Source organism: Acomys minous, assembly GCF_964271855.1.
Source record: "Acomys minous genome assembly, chromosome: 20".
Lineage (NCBI taxonomy): Eukaryota > Metazoa > Chordata > Mammalia > Rodentia > Muridae > Acomys > Acomys minous.
Window position 1 is genome coordinate 18,554,075 of NC_140502.1, and position 24,071 is coordinate 18,578,145.

The 24,071-nt window shown below is 43.1% G+C and overlaps 1 protein-coding gene across 1 annotated transcript; it reads left to right on the plus strand.

Annotated features, from left to right (window-relative positions):
- Nucleotides 1–18: 18 nt before the first annotated feature.
- On the plus strand, nucleotides 19–23,807 carry LOC311591131 (cell adhesion molecule CEACAM3-like; the record flags this gene model as incomplete). The annotated part of the gene is made up of 7 exons (XM_084770498.1): nucleotides 19–82; nucleotides 1,092–1,451; nucleotides 13,605–13,775; nucleotides 17,274–17,633; nucleotides 19,005–19,361; nucleotides 22,144–22,491; nucleotides 23,524–23,807. The coding sequence occupies 7 exons, from the start codon at nucleotides 19–21 to the stop codon at nucleotides 23,805–23,807; spliced, it is 1,944 nt and encodes a 647-aa protein (XP_084626624.1).
- Between the last annotated feature and the right edge of the window lie 264 nt (nucleotides 23,808–24,071).

Consider the following 24,071-nt stretch of genomic DNA (forward strand, 5'->3'; position numbering starts at 1 on the left):
ATCACCGTAAGAAGTCAGATGGCGGTGTCCTCTGTGCTTTCCTTCAAAGTGTGTAACCCATGGCAGGGGCTCCTGATCACAGGTAAGTGTCCCCAGTCCCCGATTGTATGTGGGTGGAGGGGAACTCCAAGTCAGGCTTGAGTCTTCTAAAGAGGACAGGAACCATTGATCAGACTCAGGGTTTCTGCTTGATCCAATAGGACAAAAAGTACAGAGAGGAAATTGATTAAGCTTCCTGAAGTTCTTGGGGACAGGTAGTGAGAGGAGATAAGAGCACCAATGTTCTCTACTCCAACCAAACCACATTGGCTGCTCTGTTCTTCAGACTGATGTTCCCACCATGACCAGGTGACTCTTCTACCAGAAACCAAAGAAGAGTGTCCAGCAAAAAGGCTCAGTGTGTGGAGGCCATGACAACCTGAATTCATCTTCAGCTCCCACACACTAGTTAAGAGAACAGACTCGTGCAGGATCTTCTCTGTCCTTTACACTCTTGCTGAGGCATGCACTGTCATGTGCACACACTGAAATATGAGCCTTCACAAATCCACCCATATAATACATAAGTGATATAACCATATTTAAATTCCCATTGAGTATAATTATTTGTTCTTAGCTACAAACAAACTTTTCCTTCCTTTTCCCCTTCCTTCCTTCTTTCCTTCCATCCTTCCTTCCTTCCTCCATTCATGTCCAAGTCCTTACTAGGAAGTTAACTGTCCTTACGTGGCCGACTAAACCCAGTCCTCACATACCCCTGGTCATAGTTGACCAGAAATTCTAGTGTCTGCAAGATGATGTCAGAAGTTGCCTGGTACCACAAAGGGAAAAGAAAAAAGTCAGAAAGTGAAGACATTCTAGACAGAGGTCAGTGAAATATCCTCACACCCAATATAGGGACCCTGAAGGGCAAGACAGGCACACACTTGGGCAGAGAATTTCTAAGAGAGGTAAGTACACAGTGAAAGACTCTGAGGGAATGGTGGTGATATTGTTCACTTCCATTAAGGTGGGTAGGTACACCACTACCCACACACTTGAATGATGATCACGCCAACTCAATATTGATTGTTTTTTCTCTTTCCTTTTAGCCTCTCTTTTAATATGCTGGCACCTGTCTACCACTTCCTATGTCACCATTAAATTAGTGCCACACCACGTGTTTGAAGGAGAAAACGTCCTTCTCCTTGTTAAAAATCTGCCAGACAATATTATTGCCTTTATCTGGTTCAAAGGGATGACAGAAATGAGCCACGCATTTGCACTGTATTTCATGACTGCTAAAGGAAATGTAACAGGGTTTGCATACAGTGGCAGAGAGAGAATCTACAGTGATGGATCTCTGCAGATCCACAAGGTCACCCAGAAGGACACAGGATTCTACATTCTACAAACCTATAATGAGCAAGCAGAAATTGTATCAACATCATCCATATACCTCATTGTTTATTGTAAGTGACTTCCCCTGGCTGCTATGTGGGGTTTATTCCACCAGACACACACACATTTCCAAGGGATCATGTTCACTCCCCCCCTTTATGTATTTCTTTTGGGAAAGAGGGGGGTATCCTTAGGGAATTACATAGACAGATGTCCAAGACATTTCAGAAAGGCCCAGGGAGCACCTGGGCAGACCCAACGCATAGGTGAGAAAGTGGTAGCATCGTCTTGAAGCTCTGTCTGGGATGGTGGAGCTCAGAGACCTCTTTCAGGATGCAGGTCACCTCCTCCCACACACCCTGGGTGTGAGAGGCTCCTGATACATCTGCTCCTGGGCCTGTTTTCCTTGTCAGACCATGTCTGGTGATTGCAGTGAGAATGGGTCAGTCCTCTCCCCTAGCCATCACTCAGCTGGTTCTTTTGGATACCTCACAGGCATTTTTTTTGCCACATGCTTGCTGAGAGCAAACTCCATGTTTCCAGAGCATTGAGAACAACAGGTCAGACTGGGTCCACAGCTAGTTTTCTGTGTCACACAGGGAATGCTGAGGTTCCATGATTGTTGCTGACAGATCAAGTTCAGGACAGAGCAGAGAGCTGTCCCAGGTTGAATGACTGTTCCCTAAGGGTTTTTGGGTTGCTCATCATTTGTAGGTCACCATATGGACTCTAGGACTGAAGAATAAAGGTAGAACAGAGCGGGACATCAAGAAGCATGAAGAGTGATGCGTGGTCTGAGACTTCATTCATTCACTCATTTATTTTCCATAGGTGTTGAAATTTGTTATGAGAGGTGATTTTTTTCATTTTCATTAATTTGTTTATTAATCTCTTTATAGCCATAATCCTGTCCCCTTTGTCCTCACCTCCCAGTCCCACCCTCTTGCCACATACATTGCCCCCTTATTTATTTATTTATTTAGATTTTATTTATTTATTGGATTTCATGTGGCTTTTTAAAGATTTTATTTTATTAATTTATTCATATTACATCTCAATTGTTAGCCTATCCCTTGTATCCTCCCATTCCTCCCTCCCTCCCGCTTCCACTGACTCCCCTGCCCTATATCTGTGACTGAGAGGGACCTCCTCCCCCTGTATATGCTCACAGGGTATCAAGTCTCTTCTTGGTGACCTGTTATCCTTCTTCCGAGTGCCACCAGGCCTCCCCATCAAAAGGAGGTCAACAAATTTCAGGAATTGCTTGTTTTTAATAGCTGAGTAGTATTCCATATTGTAAATGTACCACAGTTTTTTTTTATGCATTCTTCTACTGAGGCACACTTAGGCTGTTTCCATGCTCTGGCTATTATGAATAAGGCAGATATGAACATGGTTGAGCATATGTCCCTGTTGTGTGGTACAGCATTTTCTGGGTATATTCCAATGAGTGGAATGTCTCGGTCTTGAGGAAGTCTATTCTCATTTTTCTGAGAAAGCACCAGACAGCTTTCCAAGGTGGTTGTAGTAGTTTGCATTCCCACCAGCAATGAAGAAGTGTTCCTCTCTCTCCACATCCTCGCCAGCATGTGGTGTCACTTGAGTTTTTGATCTTAGGCATATTGATGGGTGTAAGATGGAATCTCAGAGTCTTTTTGATTTGCATTTCTCTGATGACTAATGAGGATGACCATTTATTTAAGCGTTTCTCAGCCATTTGATATTCCTCTGTTGAGAATTCTGTTTAGTTCTGAGCCCCATTTCTCAATTGGGTTATTTGGTTTGGTGGTGTTTAATTTCTTGAATGTCTCCTGCCATACAGAAGCTTCTCAGCCTCATATGAAGTTGACAATTGATGTTTCAATATCTTCAAAATATTTTGTAGGTATTTTGATAGGGATTGCATTTAATCTGTAATTTGCTTGGTTAGAGTTACTCCTAGATATTTTATATTGCTTGCAGCTATCATGAAGGGTGTAGTTTTCCTAATTTCTTCTTCTGCATGTTTGTCATTTGTATATAGGAAAGCTACTGACTTTTTTGAGTTAATTTTGTATCCAGCCAATTTGCTGAAGGTGTTTATCAGCTGTAGGAGTTCTCTGGTGGAATTTTGGGGTTTACTTATATATACTATCATATCATCTGCAAATAGGGATAATTTGACTACTTCCTTTCCCATTTGGATCCCCTTGATATCCTTGTGTTATCTTATTGCTCTGGCTAGAACTTCAAGAACTATATTGAAGAGATATGGAGAAAGTGGGCAGCCTTGTCTGGTCCCTGATTTTAGAGGGATTTCCTTGAGTATCTCTCCATTTAATTTAATTTTGGCTATTGGCTTGTTGTATATAGGCTTTATTATGTTTAGACAAGTGCCTTGTATTCTCAATCTCTCCAGAATGTTAAGAATGAGTGTTGGATTCTGTCAAGTGCTTTTCTGCATCTAGGGAGATGATCACGTGGTTTTGCTCTTTCAGTTTGTTTATATGGTGATTACATTGATAGATTTCCTTAGTTAAACCATCCCTGCATGCCTGGAATTAAGCTTACCTTTTTATTGTGAATGATGTCTTTGATATGTTGTTGTGTTCATTTTGCAAGTATTTTATTGAGTATTTTTTCATCAATGTTCATAAGAGAAATTCATCTGGAATTCTCTTTTTTTTTGTTGGGTCTTTGTGGGGTTTAGGTATCAATGTGACTATGGCTTCATAGAAGGAATTTGGTAATGTTCCATCCATTTCTATTTTTTGGAATAGCTTGAATAGTATCGGTATCAGCTCCTCTTTGAAGGACTGGTAGAATTCTGTGCTGAAGCCATCTGGCCCTGGGCTTTTTTTGGTTGTTATACTATCAATGCTTGCTTCTATTTCTATAGGTGAAATAGGGCTATTTAATTTGTTCATCTGGTCTTGATTCAATTTTGGGAAATGGAATCAGTCAAGAAAATTGTCCATTTCCCTTAGATTTTCAAATTTTGTGGCATAAATGCCTTTAAAGTAGGTTCTTATGATTCTTTGTGTTTCTTCGGTGTCTGTTGTTATGTCTCCCTTTTCATTTCTGATTTTGTTGATTTGGATAGCGTTTCTCTGTCTTTTAGTTAGTTTGCTAACAGTTTGTCTATCTTGTTAATTTTCTCAAAGAACCAGCTCTTGGTTTTGTTGATTCTTTGGATTGTCTTTGTTTCTAATTTATTGATTTCAGCCCTGGATTTGATTATTTCTAGGTGTCTACACCTCTTGGGTGTTTCTGCTTCTTTTTTTCTAGTGCTTCCAGATGTGTTGTTAAGTTGTTTATGTGGGATATTTCCATTTTCTTTTTAAAGGCACTTAGTGCTATGAATTTTCCTCTTAGCACTGCTTTCAATGTGTTCCACAAATTTGGGTATGTTGTTCCATCATTTTCATTGAATTTCAGGAAGTCTTTTATTTCTTCCTTATTTCTTCCATGACCCATGTATCATTAAGGAGAAAGTTGTTTAGTTTCCATGTATGAGTAGGCTTTTTGTTATTTCTGTTGTTGTTGAAGTCCAGCCTTAGACCATCATGATCTGATAAGATACAAGGTATTATTTCAATCTTCTTGTATCTGTTGAAGCTTGCTTCGTGACCTACTACATTATCAATTTTAGAGAACATTCCATGGGGTGCTGAGCAGAAGTTTAACCCTTTGTGTTTGCGTTAAAAGTTCTGTAGATATCTGTTAGATCCATTTGATTCATGACATTGGTTAATGAAGTTATTTCCCAGCTTAGTTTTTGATTCAAAGACCTATCCTTGAGTGAAAGTGGGGTGTTGAAGTCTCCCACTATTAATGTGTGGGTATTGATGAGAGGTTCAGGCTTTGTTAATAGCTCTTTTATAAATGTGGGTGCCCTTTTATTAGGAGCATAGATGTTCAAAATCGTGATGTGTTCTTGGTTGACTTTACCTTTGATGAGTACGAAGTGTCCTTCCTCACTCCTTTTGATTAATTTTGGTTGAAAGTCTATTTTATTAGATATTAGAATGGCTATCCCAGCTTGCATCTTGTGACCATTTGCTTGAAATATTTTCCCCAACCTTTTACTCTGAGGCAATGTCTATCCTTGTGGTTTAGATGTGTTTCTTGAATGCAGAAGAATGTTGGGTCATGTTTATGCATCCACTCCGTTAGTCTGTGTTTTTATTGGAGAATTGAGGCCATCGATGTTGGGAGATATTAATGAGCAGTGACTGCTAAGTCCCTTCATTTCTGCTGTTTGTTACTGTCGAGAGTTTGTGAGGTTGTGATTTTGTGATGGTGTAGTTATCTATTTCCTACATAGTTTTGGTTGCAGTTTGACCCTTTGCATGAAGTTTTCTCCTAGTAACTTCTGTAAAGCTGGATCTGTGGCTAGGTAGTGTTTGAATTTGTTTTTGTCATGGAATATCTTGTTTTCTCCATCAATGATTATTGATAGTTTTGTTGGATATAGTAATCTTGCCTGGCATCTCTGTTCTCTTACAGTTTGCATGACCTCTGTCCAGGCCCTTCTGGCTTTCATGATTTCTGCTGAGAAGTCAGGAGTAATTCTGATAGGTTTGCCATTATATGTTACTTGGCCTTTTTCTCTTGCTACTTTTAATATTTTTTCCTTCTTCTGTATATTTTGTGTTTTTATTATTATGTGACAGGAATGTTTTCTTTTCTGGTCTATCCTTTTCAGTGTTCTGTAGGCCTCTTGTATGCTCATATGCATCTACTTCTTCAAATTGGGGAAATTTTTTTCTATGAGTCTGTTGAAGATATTTTCTGGGCTGTGGAGTCGGTTGTCCTTTCTTTCCTCAATACCTATTATTCTCAAGTTTCATCTTTTCATGGTGTCCTTGATTTCTTGGATGTTCTGTGTCAGGAACTTTTCAGATTTAGCATTTTTTGATGGTTGTTTTGAGTTCTATGATTGTATCTTCAAGTCTTGAGATTTGTTCCTCCATTTGTTGCATTCTGTTAGATAAGGCCACCTCTGAAATGCTTGCTTTCTTTTCTGATGCCTCTCTATCACGTTTTTCTTCTGTGTGTTCCTTTATCATAGCTTCCATTTTTATCTTCAGGTCTTGAACTGTTTTAATGTTTTCCTTCATCTGGTTATTTGTATTTTTCTGAAATTATTCAAGTGCCTCTTTATATGACTCTTTTAAATCTTCAGTCCTCTTGTTTTCGTCCTCCTGCAGTTGTTTACAGATTTTATTTGTTTCTTTCATTATCATCTTCTTTACTAAGAACTTGAGGTCATTTTCTTGTATATCAATTGTTTTTGGGTTCTCCAGATTGTTTTCATTGGAATTGCTGGGATCTGGAGATGCCAAACTGTTTTGGTTTTTGTTAGCGTTCTTTCACTATCCTCTTGTGTTTTTGGTGACTCTGATGTTGGGAGGTAGTTTTTAGTGACCTTCCCTGGTTGAGAGTTGATGACTGATTATAGGTAGGGTGTCTTTGCCTGTGGTGATCAGGGAGTATTTCCCTGGAACAGGTGGGTGATTTGGTTTTCACTCCTGGAGATTTTTCTCTACACCTTAGGCTCCAGGCTGAGTCAGGCAAAATAGGTTTCTGTTTGGGCCCTTTCATCTTACTGCTGTAATTCAGATCAGCAGTTTTGGGACTTAGAACAAGGTCAGCACACAAGCACTCTGATTGGGTAGGTTGGTCCCAGCTGTCTATCTTTCCTGTCACTTTGTAGCCAAGACGCCAGGTGATCAGATCTTCTGGGCTGTAGCCATCTTTTAACTGTGCCTCTATACTCTGTAGAAGTGTCCAGCCTCTCCCAGGAACATAGGAGATCTTGCTGGCCTGAGGGAGCTGACTCAGCTAGGTTCTGTCTGTTGGAGAAGGCAGGGTCTGTGCACGGTAGGTCGGAGACAGTATAGATTCAGACCGCTGGTGGTGATCCAATGTGCCAGTCCTTTCTGTGCCGCTCAGAGATCCCTCTAGGTCACCAATTAGACACGGCAAGCACAACCCACATCTCCAGATAGCACGGGAGATCCTGCTGGGCCTGTGGGAGCAGTCCAAGCTGATTTCTAACTGCCCATGTTTGCAGGCTCAGTTCGCTGTGTCTGGCTTTAGATTGGGCCCAGGACAGTCCACAAATTGCATGCCCACTCTGTTTTTGGTGGGCCTCGCTGCCTGTGCTTCCACTCAGCCTGGGTGGGCGACCTCCTCAGTTTGGAATGGTGTGGGTGGAGGGATCCAAGGGTAGTTTCACCCTAATCCCTGAGTCTCCTCAGGCCAGGGGCTCCAGAGAACCACCTCCTCACAAAGCGAGTTTGTGCTTTATATGCCAGCTGCAGCTCGCATGTGGATTCTGTTCCAGAGTTGGGGGGGTTGGAGGAGTGCGCATAGCACCGCTGGGCTATTGCTTGTACCGGGCTTAGTCCCACTAGCGCTCTGCAGAGTTTGGGGCCCCACTCACCTACAGTTCTCAAGATCCAGCTGTCTGTGGCTCCATTCACTTTCCTGGTCTCCTCGGAGTAGATCAGACATGGTACATACTGATCGATGCCATCTCGGAACCTATTTACTTATTTATTTATTGTGTATACAGTGTTATGTCTGCATATACAACTGTATACCAGAGGAGGGTGCATGATCTTATTATAGATGGTTGTGAAGCACCATGTGGTTGCTAGGAATTGAACTCAGCACCTTTTGAAGAGCAGCCAGTGCTCTTAACATCTGAGCCATCTCTCCAGCACCTCTTTCTTTTTTTATCAGAAAAAGGTTATTATCAAGGAGGAATAACCAACTCAGGCACTTCAAATGGAAGCCATATTAAGCACATCCTCTCCCACTTTCACCTCACAAGGCAGCACAGTTAGGGGAATTGGATCCAAAGGCAAGCCACAGAGTCAGAGACTGTTTCTACACCCATTGTTAGGGAAGCCACGTGTTGGCCACACTGCACATCAGCCATATATGTGTAAGGGGACTAGGTCCAGCCCATGCATACTCTGTGGTTGGTGGTTCAGTCTCTGTAAGCCCCCATGGACCCAGAGAAGTTGACTCTGTAGGTCTTCTTGTGGTGTCCTTGACCCATTCAGCTCACTCTATTCTTCTTCCCACTCTTCCACAAAAGTCCCTGAGCTCTGCCTATTGTTTGTCTGTGAATTTCTGCATATGTTTTCATCTCAGAAGACACTTATTCTAGGCTCCTGTCTGCAAGCATAGGAGGGTGTCATTAATAGTGTCAGGGGTTAGCTCTCTCCCAAGTTTAAAGTTTTGGAGAGCTAGGGGATACAAGGCACATACCTAAACATAATGAAGGTTATATACAACAAGCTGATAGCCAACATCAAATTAAATGGAGAGATACTCAAGAAAATTCCTCTAAAATTGGGGACAAGACAAGGCTGTCCACTATTTCTATATCTCTTCAATATAGTTCTTGAAGTTCTAGCCAGAGCAAAAAGAAAACACAAGGATATCAAGGGGATCCAAATGGGAAAGGAGGAAGTTAAATTATCCTTATTTGCAGATATGATAGTGTACATAAGTTACCTCCAAAATTCCACCAGAGAACTCCTACAGCTGATAAACACCTTCAGCAAATTGGCTGGATACAAAATTAACTCAAAAAATTCAGTAGCCTTCCTTTATACAAATGACAGTCATGCAGAGGAAGAAATTAGGAAAAACACACCTTTCATGTTAGCCACAAGCAATATAAAACATCTAGGAATTACTCTAACCAAGCAAGTGAAGGGATTGATTCAAAAAAACTTCAAATTTCTAAAGAAAGAGACAGAAGATGACTTGAGAAGATGGAAGGATCTCCCTTGTTCATGGATCGGGAGAATTAACATAGTAAAAATGGTGATCTTACCAAAAGTAATTTACAGATTCAATGCAATACCTACCAAAATACCTATACACACTTCTTTAAAGACAGTGAAAGGGCAATCCTCAACTTCATATGGAAAAACAAAAAACCCAGAATAGCTGAAACAATCCTGTACAATACAAGAGCCTACAGAGGAATCTCCATACCTGATCTCAAGCTGTAGTATAGTGCAACAGTAATTAAAACTAAATGGTACTGGCATAGCAATAGGCTGATTAATCAATGGAACTGAATTGAAGACCCAGAAATGAATTCTCACATATATGGTCACTTGATTTTTGACAAAGAAGCCAAATTTATTCAATGGAAAAACAATAGCACCTTCAGCAAATGGTGCTGGTCTAACTGGATGTCTACATGTAGAAAAATGCAATTAGACCCCTATATGTCACCATGCACAAACTCAAGTCCAAGTAGATTAAAGACCTCAACATAAAACCAGAGACATTAAATAGGTTAGAGGAAGAAGTGGGGAAGATCCTGGAACCCATTGGCACAGGAGAGGACTTTCTGAACAGAGCACCAACAGCCCAGGCCTTAACATCAACAATTAATAAATGGGACCTCATGAGGCCGAGAAGCTTCTGTAAAGCAGGAAACACTGTCAATAGAACAAAGCGACAGCCTACAGACTGGGAAAAGATCTTCACCAACCCTACATCTGACATAAGTCTAATAGCCAAAATTTATAAAGAACTCAAGAAATTAAACACTACCAAACCAAATAACCCAGTTAAGAAATGGGGCTCAGAACTAAACAGAGAATTCTCAACAGAGGAATATCGAATAGCTGAGAAACACTTTAAAAATGCTCAACCTCCTTAGTCTTCTGGGAAATGCAAATCAAAACGACTCCGAGATTCCATCTTACAGCCATCAGAATGGCTAAGATCAAAAATTCAAGTGACACCACATGCTGGTGAGGATGTAGAGAAAGAGGAACACTCCTTCATTGCTGGTGGGAATGTAAACTGTACAACCACTTTGGAAAGCTATCTGTCATTTTATCAGAAAACTGGGAATAGGGCTTCCTTAAGACCCCACTATTTCTTTTTTTCTTTAATTAATTTATTCTTGTTACATCTCAATGGTTATCCCATCCCTTGTATCCTCCCATTCTTCCCTCCCTCCCATTTTCCCCTTATTCCCCTCCCCTATGACTGTTTCTGAGGGGGATTTTCTCCCCCTGTATATGCTCATAGGGTATCAAGTCTCTTCTCGGTAGCCTGCTGTCCTTCCTCTGAGTGCCACCACGTCTCCCCCTCCAGGGGATATGGTCAAATGTGAGGCACCAGAGTACTTGAGAAAGTCATATCCCACTCTCCACTCAATTGTGGAGACCGTTCCGACCATTGGCTAGATCTGGGTAGGGGTTTAAAGTTTACTGCCTGTATTGTCCTTGGCTGGTGCCTTAGTTTGAGCAGGACCCCTGGGCCCAAATCTGCCTACCATAATGTTCTACTTGTAGGTTTCTAGGACCCTCTGAATCCTTCTACTTTGCCATTCTCCCATGCTTCTCTCATCCAGAGTCTCAATGGGATGTCCTCCCCTCTGTCCCAGTTTCCTGGTAAGTGAAGGCTTTTATGGGACATGCCCCCAGGCTAGTATGCAGATATAAGTGAGTATATACCATTTGAGTCTTTCTGCTTCTGGCTTAACTCACTTATTATGATCATTTCTAGCTCAATCCATTTATCCACAAAACTCAGGAATTCCTTGTTTTTAATAGCTGAGTAGTATTCCATAGTGTATATATACCACAGTTTCTTTATCCATTCTTCTATTGAGGGACACTTAGGCTGTTTCCATGATCTAGCTATTATGAATAAGGCTGCTATGAACATGATTGGGCAAATTTTCTTGTTGTGTGCTGGAGCATTTTCTGGATATATTCCAAGGAGTGGAATAGCTGGGTCTTGAGGAAGCCCTATTCTCATTTTTCTGAGATAGCACCAGATAGATTTCCAAAGTGGCTATACTAGTTTGCATTCTCACCAGCAATGAAGGAGTGTTCCTCTCTCCCCACATCCTTGCCAGCATGTGATGTCACTTGAATTTTTGATTTTAGCCATTCTGATGAAGACCCCGCTATTTCACTCCTTGGAATATACCTAGAAATTGCTCTACCACACAACAAGACCATATGCCCAACCATGTTCATAGCGGCCTTATTCATAATAGCCAGAATCTGGAAGCAGCCTAAATGTCCCTCAGTGGAAGAATGGATAAAGAAATTGTGGTTCATTTACACTACGGAATACTACTCAAGTATAAAAAACAAGATATCTAGAAATTTTAGGCAAATGAATGAAATTAGAAGTGATCATACCGAGTGAGTTAACCCAGAAACAAAAAGACTCACATGGTATATACTCACTTATAATTGAACAGTAGCCCAAAACACATGCCCCATGAATATGAATGTCTTCAGTGACCAAGATATTGGGACAGATGTGAGGACATCCTACTGGGACTCTAGGTAAGAGAAATATAGGAGATGGGGAAATAGAAGGATCCAGAAGATCTTAGAAACCTACAAGAAGAACATCATGACAGGTGGATCAGGGCCCAGGGGTGTCTGCTGAAGCTATTGCTCTAACTAAGGACAATGCAAGTTGTGAACACTGAACCCCTACTCTTATCCAGCCAATGGACAGGACATCCTCCACAGTTATGTGAAGAGCAGGGACTAACTCTGACATGAACTCTGGCGCTCCATATTTGATCACCTTCCCTTGATGAGGAGCCTTGGTGACACTCAAAGAAAGAATAGGCAGACCACCAAGATGAGACTTGTTAGCCTGGGACCATAAAGTGGGGGAGGAGATCCCCCTTGGACATGGACCTAAGGGAGGATAATAGGGTTGGAGTCGGAGGGTAGGTGGAATGGAAGGATAAGAGTGATGGGAAAACAATTTAGTTGTAATCTCAATAAATTAATTAAAAATGTAATTATGTAAAAAAATTTAGATCTTGAATTGTCTTTGACCAATGTATCAATTTCTTCTAACATATCGTCTATGCCTAATATTCTCTCTTCCATCTCTTGTATTCTGTTGGTGATGCTTGTGTCTGTGGTTCTTGTTCTCTTTCCTAGTTGCCATATCTAGAATTGCCTCAGTTTGTGTTTCCTTTATTACTTCTATTTTCATTTTCATGTTTTGGGAAAATTTAATCATTTTCTTCTCCTATTTCCTTCTATTTTTTCCTGTATTTATTTCAGGGATTTATTTATTTCTTTTACCCACTTGATTATATTTTCATGAATTTCTTGGAAGGATGTATTAATTTCCTGTTTAAAGGCCTCCATTATCTTCCTATGATTAGATCTAAGGAAGTTTTCATGCTGTTTTGCTGTGTTAGGATATCCGTGGCTTGGCTTAGTAGGATAGCTGAGTTGTGGTAGTAACATATTGCTCTCAGTCTTTTTGAGTATGTTATTACACTGGTCTTTAGCAATCTGGCTTTCTCTAGTATTGGCAGGCCTGGTGAAACCTGTTGGCAGTAGGCCTCTGGAATTGCAAATTACAAGTAGATCTGGGAGACTGTGATGGCTGCCGGCCTCTGGGAGGCCCTGATGGCTACTGTCTTGGTAGTAGCTAATGACTGACACCTCTGGAATTGAAGGCACAGCTGTGACCTGGTAAAATGTCATGGCAATAATTGAAAGCTCTACAAGAAATTCTGGTTTTCTTCCTTTTCATCTCCTTAATGCCCAGTAGAATGCCTGAATTTTTCAGGGCAACATTACAAAAATTATACAGAACCCAGTTCTCACAATAACCTAGTTCTAGTGGGCTTGAAGTAAAGGAAGCTAAAAGGTTAAGACAGGCGTTGACAGGAACAACAAAAGGAACAGACAAACAACAGAAAGAGTTAGAGAACAAAGTTCCAGATCTTGTGGGGAGGGAAGTAGTGAAACAATCACCCAATATCAATCTACGTGGAGTATGAGGAGGGAAATGAGGGCACTGATCTAGAACTATACTGATACCCAAGTGAGAGCACCATGTTCATGAAATAACAAGTGCAGGGACACTGAGTTTATGGAGGCAATTTGCTGACCTCCAGAAAGTAGGGCAGGGAGATGCTCACACACACAACTTGGCTGAGGAATGAGCACATCTCAGGACACAGGGCTCTATCTTAACCAAACACAAAAGTGCTAAGATGGATCTCTATCTTTCCTTCTAGCTTCCCTTTTGACATGTGGACGTCCTCTCACCTCTGCTCAGCCCAGTATTGAATTAGTGCCTCCCTATGTTGCTAAAGAAGGTTCACAACCTCCCAGAGAAACTTCGAGCCCTTTTTTGGTACAAGGGGGTAGTTGTGTTGAATAACAAAGAGGTTTCTCGATACATAATAGCCAAGAATTCAAGTGTGGAGGGACCTGCACACAGCGGTAGAGAGACTGTGTACAGCAATGGATCCTTGCTGATCCACAATGTTACCCAGAAGGACACTGGATTCTATACCCTACGAACTCTGAGCACATATACGAAAGATGAAGTGGTGCATGTCCAACTCCTGGTGGATGGTAAGTGATTGTTTGTGATTATTCAATTCTGGGTGGGGCTGAGACACGCAGCACTGTCACTTCTGGCATGTGACCTTTCTTCCTCAGTACTGTGTCCCTATGTTGGAGTGTGAGCACTTAATGGTAAATACACATGGTGCAGAAAGGGGAGATAGATTAGACTCTTTTTCTGATTCCACTTTCCTAGATGACAGAGAAAGAGAGAGAGAGAGAGAGAAAGAGAGAGAGAGAGAGAGAGAGAGAGAGAGAGAGAGAGAGAGAGAGAGAGAGAGAAAGTACGATGGAAAGGGTTTCTTAGTCAAGGAGCATTGGACTCAGTCTAGTTTCTAGAGGTTCTCACCATGAACATGGTATGAGAAAGACCCTGTAGGCAACAGGCAGATTTTGTAACCTCACAGAGATTGAGCACCAGGAAGTCCTGCTTCCAGACCTCTGTTCTAGCTTGGACTACAGGTGATCCTGAAAAGTATTTTGCCTGGGCTGGTGTCTTACTGTTGCAGCTGACAAGGATCAATGATTTTTGGCCACCAATATTTCATGGGAAACCAACCAGTGCACTGATTTCAGAGCCTCAGTTAAGCAAGGTCACCTGGGCACTTCTTGAGACTTGGCTTGAACAGCAGAGTTGACCAGGTCACCAAGCCATAAGAAAATGTTCACATCAGCTTATGAGACCTCAAAGGAAGTTCAAGGTACCCAAGGGAAAGAACAAAGGACATAGGTCCTACTGGCAAGTGCTTGTCCTTTTAGGTCCATCCAAGGCAAACAGTAACAGGCTCTGCTAGTCTTGACAGCTCCCAGACATATGCATCAGTCATCCTATTGATCAACAGGGACAGTATTAGTTCACATTCAAACACTGAGAAGCTGGTTTCCTGGAGAAGATGAAACAAACAGTTTCCATTTCTTTCCCAACTGACCTGGGTGTGCCTCCCACAAGATCAGCTGACCTACTGGCTGTTTCCTGTAGCTGAGAACAGTACTAGGGGACCCTGTTCAACATTCTCCCTTATAGCATCTTGAGTTGGGCAGAGTGATGACAGGGGAATTGCCAATCAAAGGACAAAGGCATCCCTCAAAAGTCAGGGTGGATGTGAGCAGACCTGATCAATATCTCAGCCAACAAATGAAGCTGGAATTCAGGTTCCTCACCGAAATCCCACACAGTAGAGTGATCCCACACCTCTCCAGGGCTCGAATGACCTTCTACAGCACACACAGAACATGGATCTCCTGATACAATTAACTGCTCCTGAATGTTCTGCATCAGACCCTTAATGGTAACACTAGTGATAATAGATGAGTGTCCTACCCCTGGTGCCACCCAGATGGTCCCTTTAAAGCCCATACAGACATCTCTGTCACCTTGTGGCTATGCATAAATTCTACGTTCACAGAACTGAGGACATGGGGATCACTAGGTAGCCAATAAATTTTCTGTGTCACCAAGGATGCACAGGGTACACAGGGTCCCCTACTGTGGTTGTGACAGAGTCAAGGCCAGGATGAAGCAGAGGTCAGCTCTTGGATGAGCTGTTGTGCTTTGGCTCACATTGGTGCTTATCAGCCTGTTGCTCACTGTGTAGTCTGGAGACTGAAACATAAAGAGAGTGAGCATGGGAAAAGCACCCTGACCACAGCCATGTGACTCTGAGAGTGGCTTTTGACTCAGTGCAGACTTATCTCGGAAGGAGGCAGGGACACTGAGATGTTGAAGCAGAAGCTCCTCTATATTTTGTAAAGAAGATACATGCACCAGAGACCCTCACTGTTCATCCACACAAGGTGCATTATGGGCAAGGGCTGATACCCTAAGTGAAGAGAGAATTCCCTGACAGTGTGTGGCAGTGTGGAGCTCAGGCCCTGGCTGGAGTCTCCAGGGAGGACAAGCATCTGAAGGAATTCAAGGTGTCTGCTTGCCTCTGAGTGTAGTTGACACAGAGGCGGACAGAGGTTCAGCAGCAGGATGTTCTCAGTGAACAGGAAATGGTAAGGGGTGTGCACAAAAGCCAGATGGTTCTCTACTCAAAGTCAATCACATTGGCCACTATAATGTGGAGAGTAATGTTCCCAACTATGATGGAGTGACTCAGAAAAAAAATGGCTGGGACAGGACAGTGAGGTGTCCCAATATGTGAAGGCAACTTCTGCTAGGCGAGAGGACATGAGGTAAATCCTCAGCTACCACACTGTAGAAGGAGAGGACTCCCTGACTCCTTAAGGTTGTCCTTTGCCATACACATAGATACTGTGGCTTGCACCCACTCATATACATGTCTATGCAAAAAGGCATATGGCTTACACCTGCATGCACTCACATACAAATGTAATAGATATAAATGTAAAATAATTAAATTAAAGTGAGGTATTCACTCATCCCAAAGCTGTGTCTTTTCAAAAGTATAATCCTCAAAAAAGCAAAAAAGCTGGACCCTAGGACCATCAGTTTCTCATTAATTTTTTTCTCCTTTATTAATTTATTCTTGTTACATCTCAATGGTTATCCCATCCCTTGTATCCTCCCATTCTTCCCTCCCTCCCAATTTCCCCTTATTCCCCTCCCCTATGACTGTTCCTGAGGGGGATTACCTCCCCCTCTATATGATCATAGGGTATCAAGTCTCTTCTTGGTAACCTGCTGTCCTTCCTCTGATTGCCACCAGGTCTCCCCGTCCAGGGGACATGGTCAAAGGTGAGGCACCAGAGTATGTGAGAAAGTAATATCCCACTCTCCACTCTACTGTGGAGAGTGTTCTGTCCCTTGGCTAGATCTGGGTAGGGGCTTAAGGTTTACTGCCTGTATTGTCCTTGGCTGGTGCCTTAGTTTGAGCGGGACCCCTGTGCCCAAATCTGCCTATCATAATGTTCTACTTGTAGGCTTCTAGGACCCTCTGGGTCCTTCTACTTTGCCTTTCTCCCATGATTCTCTCATCTAGAGTCCCACTAGAATGTCCTCTCCTCTTCATTTGCTCATTAGCTCCTCTCAGTTATCTTAGTTTTTCTACACACCATTTTTTTCCACAAAAATTTAAGACAGATTCTGATCTTTACAAGACCCTATCCAAGTAGACTGGAAGAGAAGCCAGTGGAGGAACATAGAAGGTGAAGTCATGTGAGCACTTCATTAACAACAACAACAACAACAACAACAACAACAACAACATCAGCAGCAAAAACAACACGAATAATAAGATTCAGAGACACTAGACAAAAGTCTATGGGGAAGGAAGCCAGTGAGGCATCACCCAACCATCAGTTTACACTGAGTGTGAACAGGGATCAAAGTGCAGTGAGCCAGGGCCATGTTGACACCTGAGGAGATAGTGCCACACAAGGTAAATGACAAGTGCAGTTATAGTGCTGACTTCCACTGCAAAGGACAGGATGCTTGCCCATATACTTCTGCAGAGCAATGGATACCTCTGCTCAAGACACAGGGTCCCATCTGAGGTAAATAAAAAGGTCCCAATATTGATGGATGTATCTCTTCCTTTCTAGCTTCCTTTTTGCCCTGTGGACGCTCTCCCACCTCTACTCAGTTCAGCATTGAATCAGTGCCACCCCATGTTGCTGAAGGGGGAAGTGTTCTTCTACTTGTTCACAATCTCCCAAGCAATCTTCTAATCCTTTTCTGGCACAAAGGGGTGGTTGTGTTCAAGAACCAAGTGATATCCCGGTATGTAATAGCCATGAATTCAAGTTTTGAGGGACATGCACACAGTGGTAGAGAGACATTGTACAGCAATGGATCCCTGCTGATCCACAATGTCACTTGGAATGACACTGGAATCTACACCCTGCGCACCGTGAGCACAGATCTGAAAGCTCAAGTGGTGCATGTGCAACTCCATGTTGATGGTAAGTGATTGTCTGTGATTAATCAGTACTGTGTGGGGCTCAGAAACACAGTTCTGTGTCTTCTGGCCTTTGAACGCTGTTTCCATGTTGAAGTTTGAGCACTTATAGCAAGACACACATGGTGGAGACAAATGGGTATAGATCAGACTCCATTATCTGGCTCCCTCTGCATCAAATAAGATCTTCATGGAAAGTAACACAGCCCAGGATGTCAGACACCATCCAGTTGTTTGGTCATCTCAATGCATGTTTTGCTTAAGAAAGTCCTTGTGGGCATCAGACAGTGGCTGGGAAACTATGGCATCCTAAGAGAGGTGGCCTACATCAAAACCTGATTGTACTCATCCACACTAGGTTTAATTTCTAGTGATTCTAGGGATCATTTTTCCAGGGCTGGACTATAAGATAATACTTCTCATTGTTGACAGGAAACAGTGGTATTGGCTGCCCCTGTCAGACTAATGTGCTTATATTCTCCAAACGTGAGGATCATAAAATCAAATCTAATAACTGTTGCAGAGAGCATGGAGGAGTGCTGCTTACTGGCTTGCTCCTCATTACATGCTTAGCCTTGATTCTTGTAGCCCCAGGGTCCATTAGGTTAGGATTGGAACTTCTTGCAATGAACTGGACCCTCCCATATCAATCAGTAGTGGCATTTTTAATTGATGCTCCATCTTTCAAATCTACTCTTTTTCTTTTAAATTTTGGTATTTCTAGACGGTTTCTCTGTGTAGCTTGGCTTTCCTGCCCTAATTCTGTTGACCAGGGTGGTCTCAAACTCACAGAGATCTGGCTGGCTTTGCCTCCCTGAGTGCTGGGATTACAGGTGTGTGTCATTTTACCTACCTTTATATTTACTCCTGCTTGTGTGAAGCTCTCATAAAGCCAGCCAGCATAGTTCCTGAGCTTTTCCAAGACTTGAACCCGCCACAAACCAGAATGCTCCCTCTCTTCACTTATCCCAACCTGTGAGCTGCAGGGCAGAACAACAAGAACATCTAGAAAGTGGAGTTAGGGGTTGACTGGAGCCATAGAGGAAATAAAAATGTCAGAGAGTGAATATGGGTCTGTGGAGAAAAATTCAGAGGAGGTATAATCCCAACCTACAGTGTGTATAAATGTGTGCAGTGTCTGGCAGCCATGAAGACACCTGAAGTGACACCAGCATGCAGAGGAGATGACACATTCCAGGTCACTGAGGGAATGAAGGATGTCATGTTGCTGACCTCCACCATGTGAAATAGCCCCATCCACATTTGTATCTCTAGGCTGAGTGATGAATCAGTCCACCTGGTCAGGATGGGGGTCGCCATCTTTTCACCAAATACAATGATCCCATGTTATATGTTTTTCTCCTTTCTATTCCAGCCTCCCTTTCTACCTGTTGTCACCCTCTCACCTCTGCCCCACTCATGATCGATCAAGTGCCACAGAATGTTGCTAAAGGGGAAAGCGTTCTTCTCCATGTTCATAATCTGCCACAGGATCTGCAAGCCTTTTCCTGGTACAAATCTTTGTATAAAAGCCAGCTTCAAAAAATTGCAGTATACAGCAGTTTCACGAAGTCCATCATGAAGGGCCCTGCACACAGCCGAAGAATGACAGTGTACACCAACGGATCCCTTCTGCTTCAGAATGTCTCTGAGGAATATGCAGGATTCTACACACTAGAAACTGTAAACAGTGCTTTCAAAATTGCAACAACACACACACAACTTCACATAAGTAAGTGGCTTCCATCATTGGGTATGTTGTATCTTGTTTTATACACTAAATTGTGATGTCTGGGTTGTGCCTGCTCTCATTCTTTCTCTGTCTCTCTGTCTCTCTGTCTGTCTTTGTCTCTGTCTCTCTCTGTCTCTGTCTCTCTCTGTGTCTCTGTCTCTGTCTCTGTCTCTGTCTCTCTCTCTCTCTCTCTCTCTCTCTCTCTCTCTCTCTCTCTCTCTCCTCTCTTTCTCCCCTTGGCACCATGTCACCACAATGGGGATTGGGAACTTATAGGACACACATGAGTTAGACCAACAGCATTAGATCAGGACTCTCACCTGTCCTGGGGTAAACTCAGCCCAAAGATGTTAGACTCAGTGCAGGCTTGGGTCTCTCACTGTGCTTATAGACTTGAGAATATCTCAGGGAGTTAGCAGGCCCTGCCTGAGGAAGCCTCGGGGTCCTCCCAGAGAGCAAATCTCCATCCCTGGCTGGATTCCAGATGGCATTAGAAGCTTTACCTCAATGCTCGGCCTTACTTTCCTATTAGAGCTGACATGGGACAAGCCTTTATTGGCCTGTGGAACCAGTCAGAACACTGCCATGAAAGTCATGGTTAGCATAGGTCCTTTGGTCATCTTCTGCAGTGATTCAGTAGGGAGAATAGATGGACAGGTGCCCATGCCATTAACTAACTGTTGTAAAGGTCAGGATCTCAAAAGGATGGGATAAAAAGCAAAAGTCCTCCTTGCAAGTGATTGTTCTACTTGTCTATCTCTGGAATTCTCTCTTGCGGGCCTCTGGTAACAGAGGTGCTGATGCAGACAGCTCTCAGACCCGAGGTGCAGTTCTCCCCGTAATCACTAGCTGGCTATAGAAGAGCACACACTCACAACCTAGAAAATTATTTCCAGGAGCCAGGAGATTAGCTGTAGCCTGGCTTCCACTTCTATCCCTACAGACCTGAGGCCTCAGGCCCAACCTTCTCAGACCTACTGGGTGCTCCTGATTTCTAAACAGCACTACTCTGCCAAAGGATCCTGTGCAGTCACACCTCTCTCCTGGCACCTCCCATGGGGAAATCTAGACAGAGGACATCTGCATCCCAGGAAGGTCATGGGGAGAACCAATGCATGGTTCAGCACACACAGGAAGAAGCAGAGTCCAAGGAAAGTCTCCCTTGGCAGATAGAGACAGTGTCCTCTCGTCAGGTCTCAAGCCACCTCCTGCTTCACATCCACAAGCACAATTCCTGGACTCATGAAACTCCTGGCTTTCATGGCAATGCACTCTGACTGGTTACTCCAGAGAAAATGGTTCTGTCCCTTTGCCATGGCATCACTTGCCTGGTCTTTTCCAGCCATGTCAGCTTCCTGCAGGTCTTTGACAACACAGGGCAGACTAGGCTCTTAGGTAGGATTCTGTGTTATAAAGGACATGTTAGGAGGACAGAGAGGGCAGCCCCTGTGGTGAGATGTTGTCCTAGGGTACAAAGATGTCCATTAGCCTTGTTTCTTGTGTGTGGTCTAGAGGACTGAGCCATCCCCCCCTCTCTCGCTCTTTCTGTCTCTGTCTCTCTCCCTCCATCATTTACTTATCTATCTAATCTATCTATCTGCCAAATGGGCCATCAGGCAGAAATATGTGTGGAAGGTACATAGATGGGTCTAGGACACCATCCTTGACAACAGTCAGCATTATCCTGGGACCAGCTCCTGCCTGGGAGGAGGCTCAGTTCAGAGGGAGAAAGACAGGAGAGCTTGGTGATAGGGCTAGATCAAATGCTATTCTCCACAGAGTGAGAGCAGAACAAACAACATGTCCCAAGTTTCCCCATTGTGTAGTACCATGCAAAGGGCACAGCTTCTGGTAGTGGCTTCTGTTGACCCGACAACTTGGACAGCACTGCCAGATGGTAGGGGATGGGGAGGGGAGCTCAGAGCCTGGGGGAAGGATAGGGAAACCTCCCTTAAATTGTTCTCTGACCTCAATCTAGGTGTCATGACAAGTACCCACCCATCACAAATGATTTCATACACCTTAACAAACACTTATACTCATACCCTCCGAAACCTACATACTCATTCCCCACAAATGAATAAGTTAATGTGAGCTGGAGGTTTAATTAGTGTCAGTATGTCCAGATATGAAAATTTCATTAACACCTGGAATTGAAAAGTGAAGGGACTTTCATTCACCACCCACTTTTTTTGTGTGGTGATTCTCTTTGTAGCCCTGGCTGTCCATGAAGACCTTGAACCCACAGAAACCTACTGGCCTCTGCCTCCTGATTGCTGGGATTAAAATGTGTGCCACCATGTCCTCTCACCACCCACATACATCTGAGCCTGTCCAATCTCTGGATTTCCAGAATCATCAAACTAGTTTTTCCTAAAAAGACACTAGCTCTAGTGGACTGGAAGACAGATAATAAATCCTTCATTGAAATGAAGTCCAGGGTTGATTGGAACAAGGAAAGGAAAATACTTAATAGGTCAAATATTGAAGCCTGGGAGTTTGTAGAGGAATAAGAGATCAGGGAAGGCATCCTCTCCCACACTTTCCTAGTGTGAGCAGGTATGTGAGGACAGTGAGTGTAGAACCTTCATGAGGAGAGATTTCAAAATCGAGGAAATGACATTGCTGATCAGGTGCAGCAAGATGTTATTTGCTTACTTCCCAACCACCTCTTCTGACTGGTGGACCTAGGCTTTGAGGACCCAGGGTCCATTTTTTACCAATGATAAAAGTCTCAATATTGATAAAATCTGTGTCTATTCCCTTCTACCTTCCCTTTTAGTCTGCATTCACCCTTCCACCACTGGGCAGCTCATTATCGAACCAGTGCCTCTCAACATTGTTGATGGGAGCAACGCTCTCCTACTTGTTCATAATATGCCAGAGAAAATTCGAACCTTTTACTGGTACAAAAGGGTAGCCATGCTCTACAAACATTTAATTTCATGGAATGAAATAACCATGAATAGGAGTATTCTGGGATCTGGATACAGTGGTAGAGAGACAGTGTACCCCAATGGGTCACTGCTACTGCACAATGTCACCCAGGAGGATACTGGATTCTACACCTTACAAATCTTAAATATGCAATATGAAACTGAGGAGACACATGTGCAGCTCCACATATACAGTAAGTGATTCTCTGTGTCATCTCTTTGCTGCTGGGGTTGATTTCCCTTTACAAACACAGGACTGTCAAGTGTGGACTATGCCTGCCTCCCTTCTACTTTGTGTCTCTTCATTGGAGTTTGAGAACTCATTGAAGGACTCCCACTGAGTAGAAATACAGAAATAGATAAGAATCCCTCACTTGACTCTATTTGCAGAGGAGAATGTGTGTTGGGTAACTCAGCCCAAGGGTTCCAGTTAGCCTCAGACTCTTGGGGCTCTCACCATAGATGTGGCCCTGAGAAAGATTCTACAGATGTGAGGCAGGGACTAGATGCAAGAACCATGGTTTCATTATTATGAGGTGAATATCAGGAAGTCAAGGGTCCTGGTCTTTTTTCCAGACTCAACTCTAGTTGTCTCCAGGGAGCATCTCTTCAGAACAAGAATTGGATTTCCTGTTAGGAACAGGGCTTTATTGACTTTCCAATTCCCATAGACTGTGGGGGAGCAGCTGTGCACTGCCAAGACAGCTGCAGTTATGTAGGTCAGCTGGGCATATCTTTTTGTTGAGTCTCAGTGGAGAGGTTTCAGGTCATAAACCAACCGATCTGATGGGTTTAGGAGACTTACAGGAAGGACATGTTCTCAAGGGGAGGGACAGAGGAGACAGTTCTCCAGGAAGCTCCTTGTCCTTATGGGTCAAGGATGGACTATTCTTTTCTGCTGATAAAGAGTAACAGATGTTGCTCTTTTTAACAGCCGCCCCATCCCAAGTCATGCTCTTGCTCATATCAAAGGGTAACCCAAGGACACAGCAATGATTATGTACCATGTGTCCAAGTATAGGTAAACTGAGGCACACCAGACTCTATCAGAATCAGGGTCACACAGGCTGTGGGTGGCAGGTCTAAAGCAGAAGAAATTTATCTGTTGTCACAGTACCAATGTCTCCACCCTGGAGGCTCTTTTAGGTGTCTGTTTACTATAGAGGGACTGGTTAAGCTCTCCGAAGGATGACTGTGATTTGGTGCCCTCCTCTGTTTCTTCACAGAGCCTGTGACACAGCCCATTATTCAGGTCACCAACACCACAGTCAGAGTCCAGAGCTCTGTGGTCCTCACTTGTCTCTCATCCGACACTGGAATCTCAACTCAGTGGTTCTTCAATGACCAGAATCTGCAGCTCACAGAGAGGATGACGCTGTCTCCAACAAAGGGCCAGCTCACGATTGATCCTGTCAGGATGGAGGATGCTGGAGAGTACCAGTGTGAGGTCTCCAACACAGCTAGTTTTCAGACCAGTCTCCCAGTTAGCCTTGCTGTTATGAATGAGTGACCCCTCCTGTCATCCTTCAGCATATTGGGGGTGTTTCTTTGTCAATTGGATTAAAAAATTGAAAAAATTTACATGGTACAAATTGTTAGGTACCACTCACATACATCCATCACATTAAGTAACACTTGTAATCCTGGGATAAACATGTACAACAACCAGCCAGGACATAAAGAGAGATTCAGTTTCCAAAGTGGGACAAACACATCAATATAGTAAACAGACATTACAAAGGCACTAAGAACTTAGGTTGGTATCAAACATATA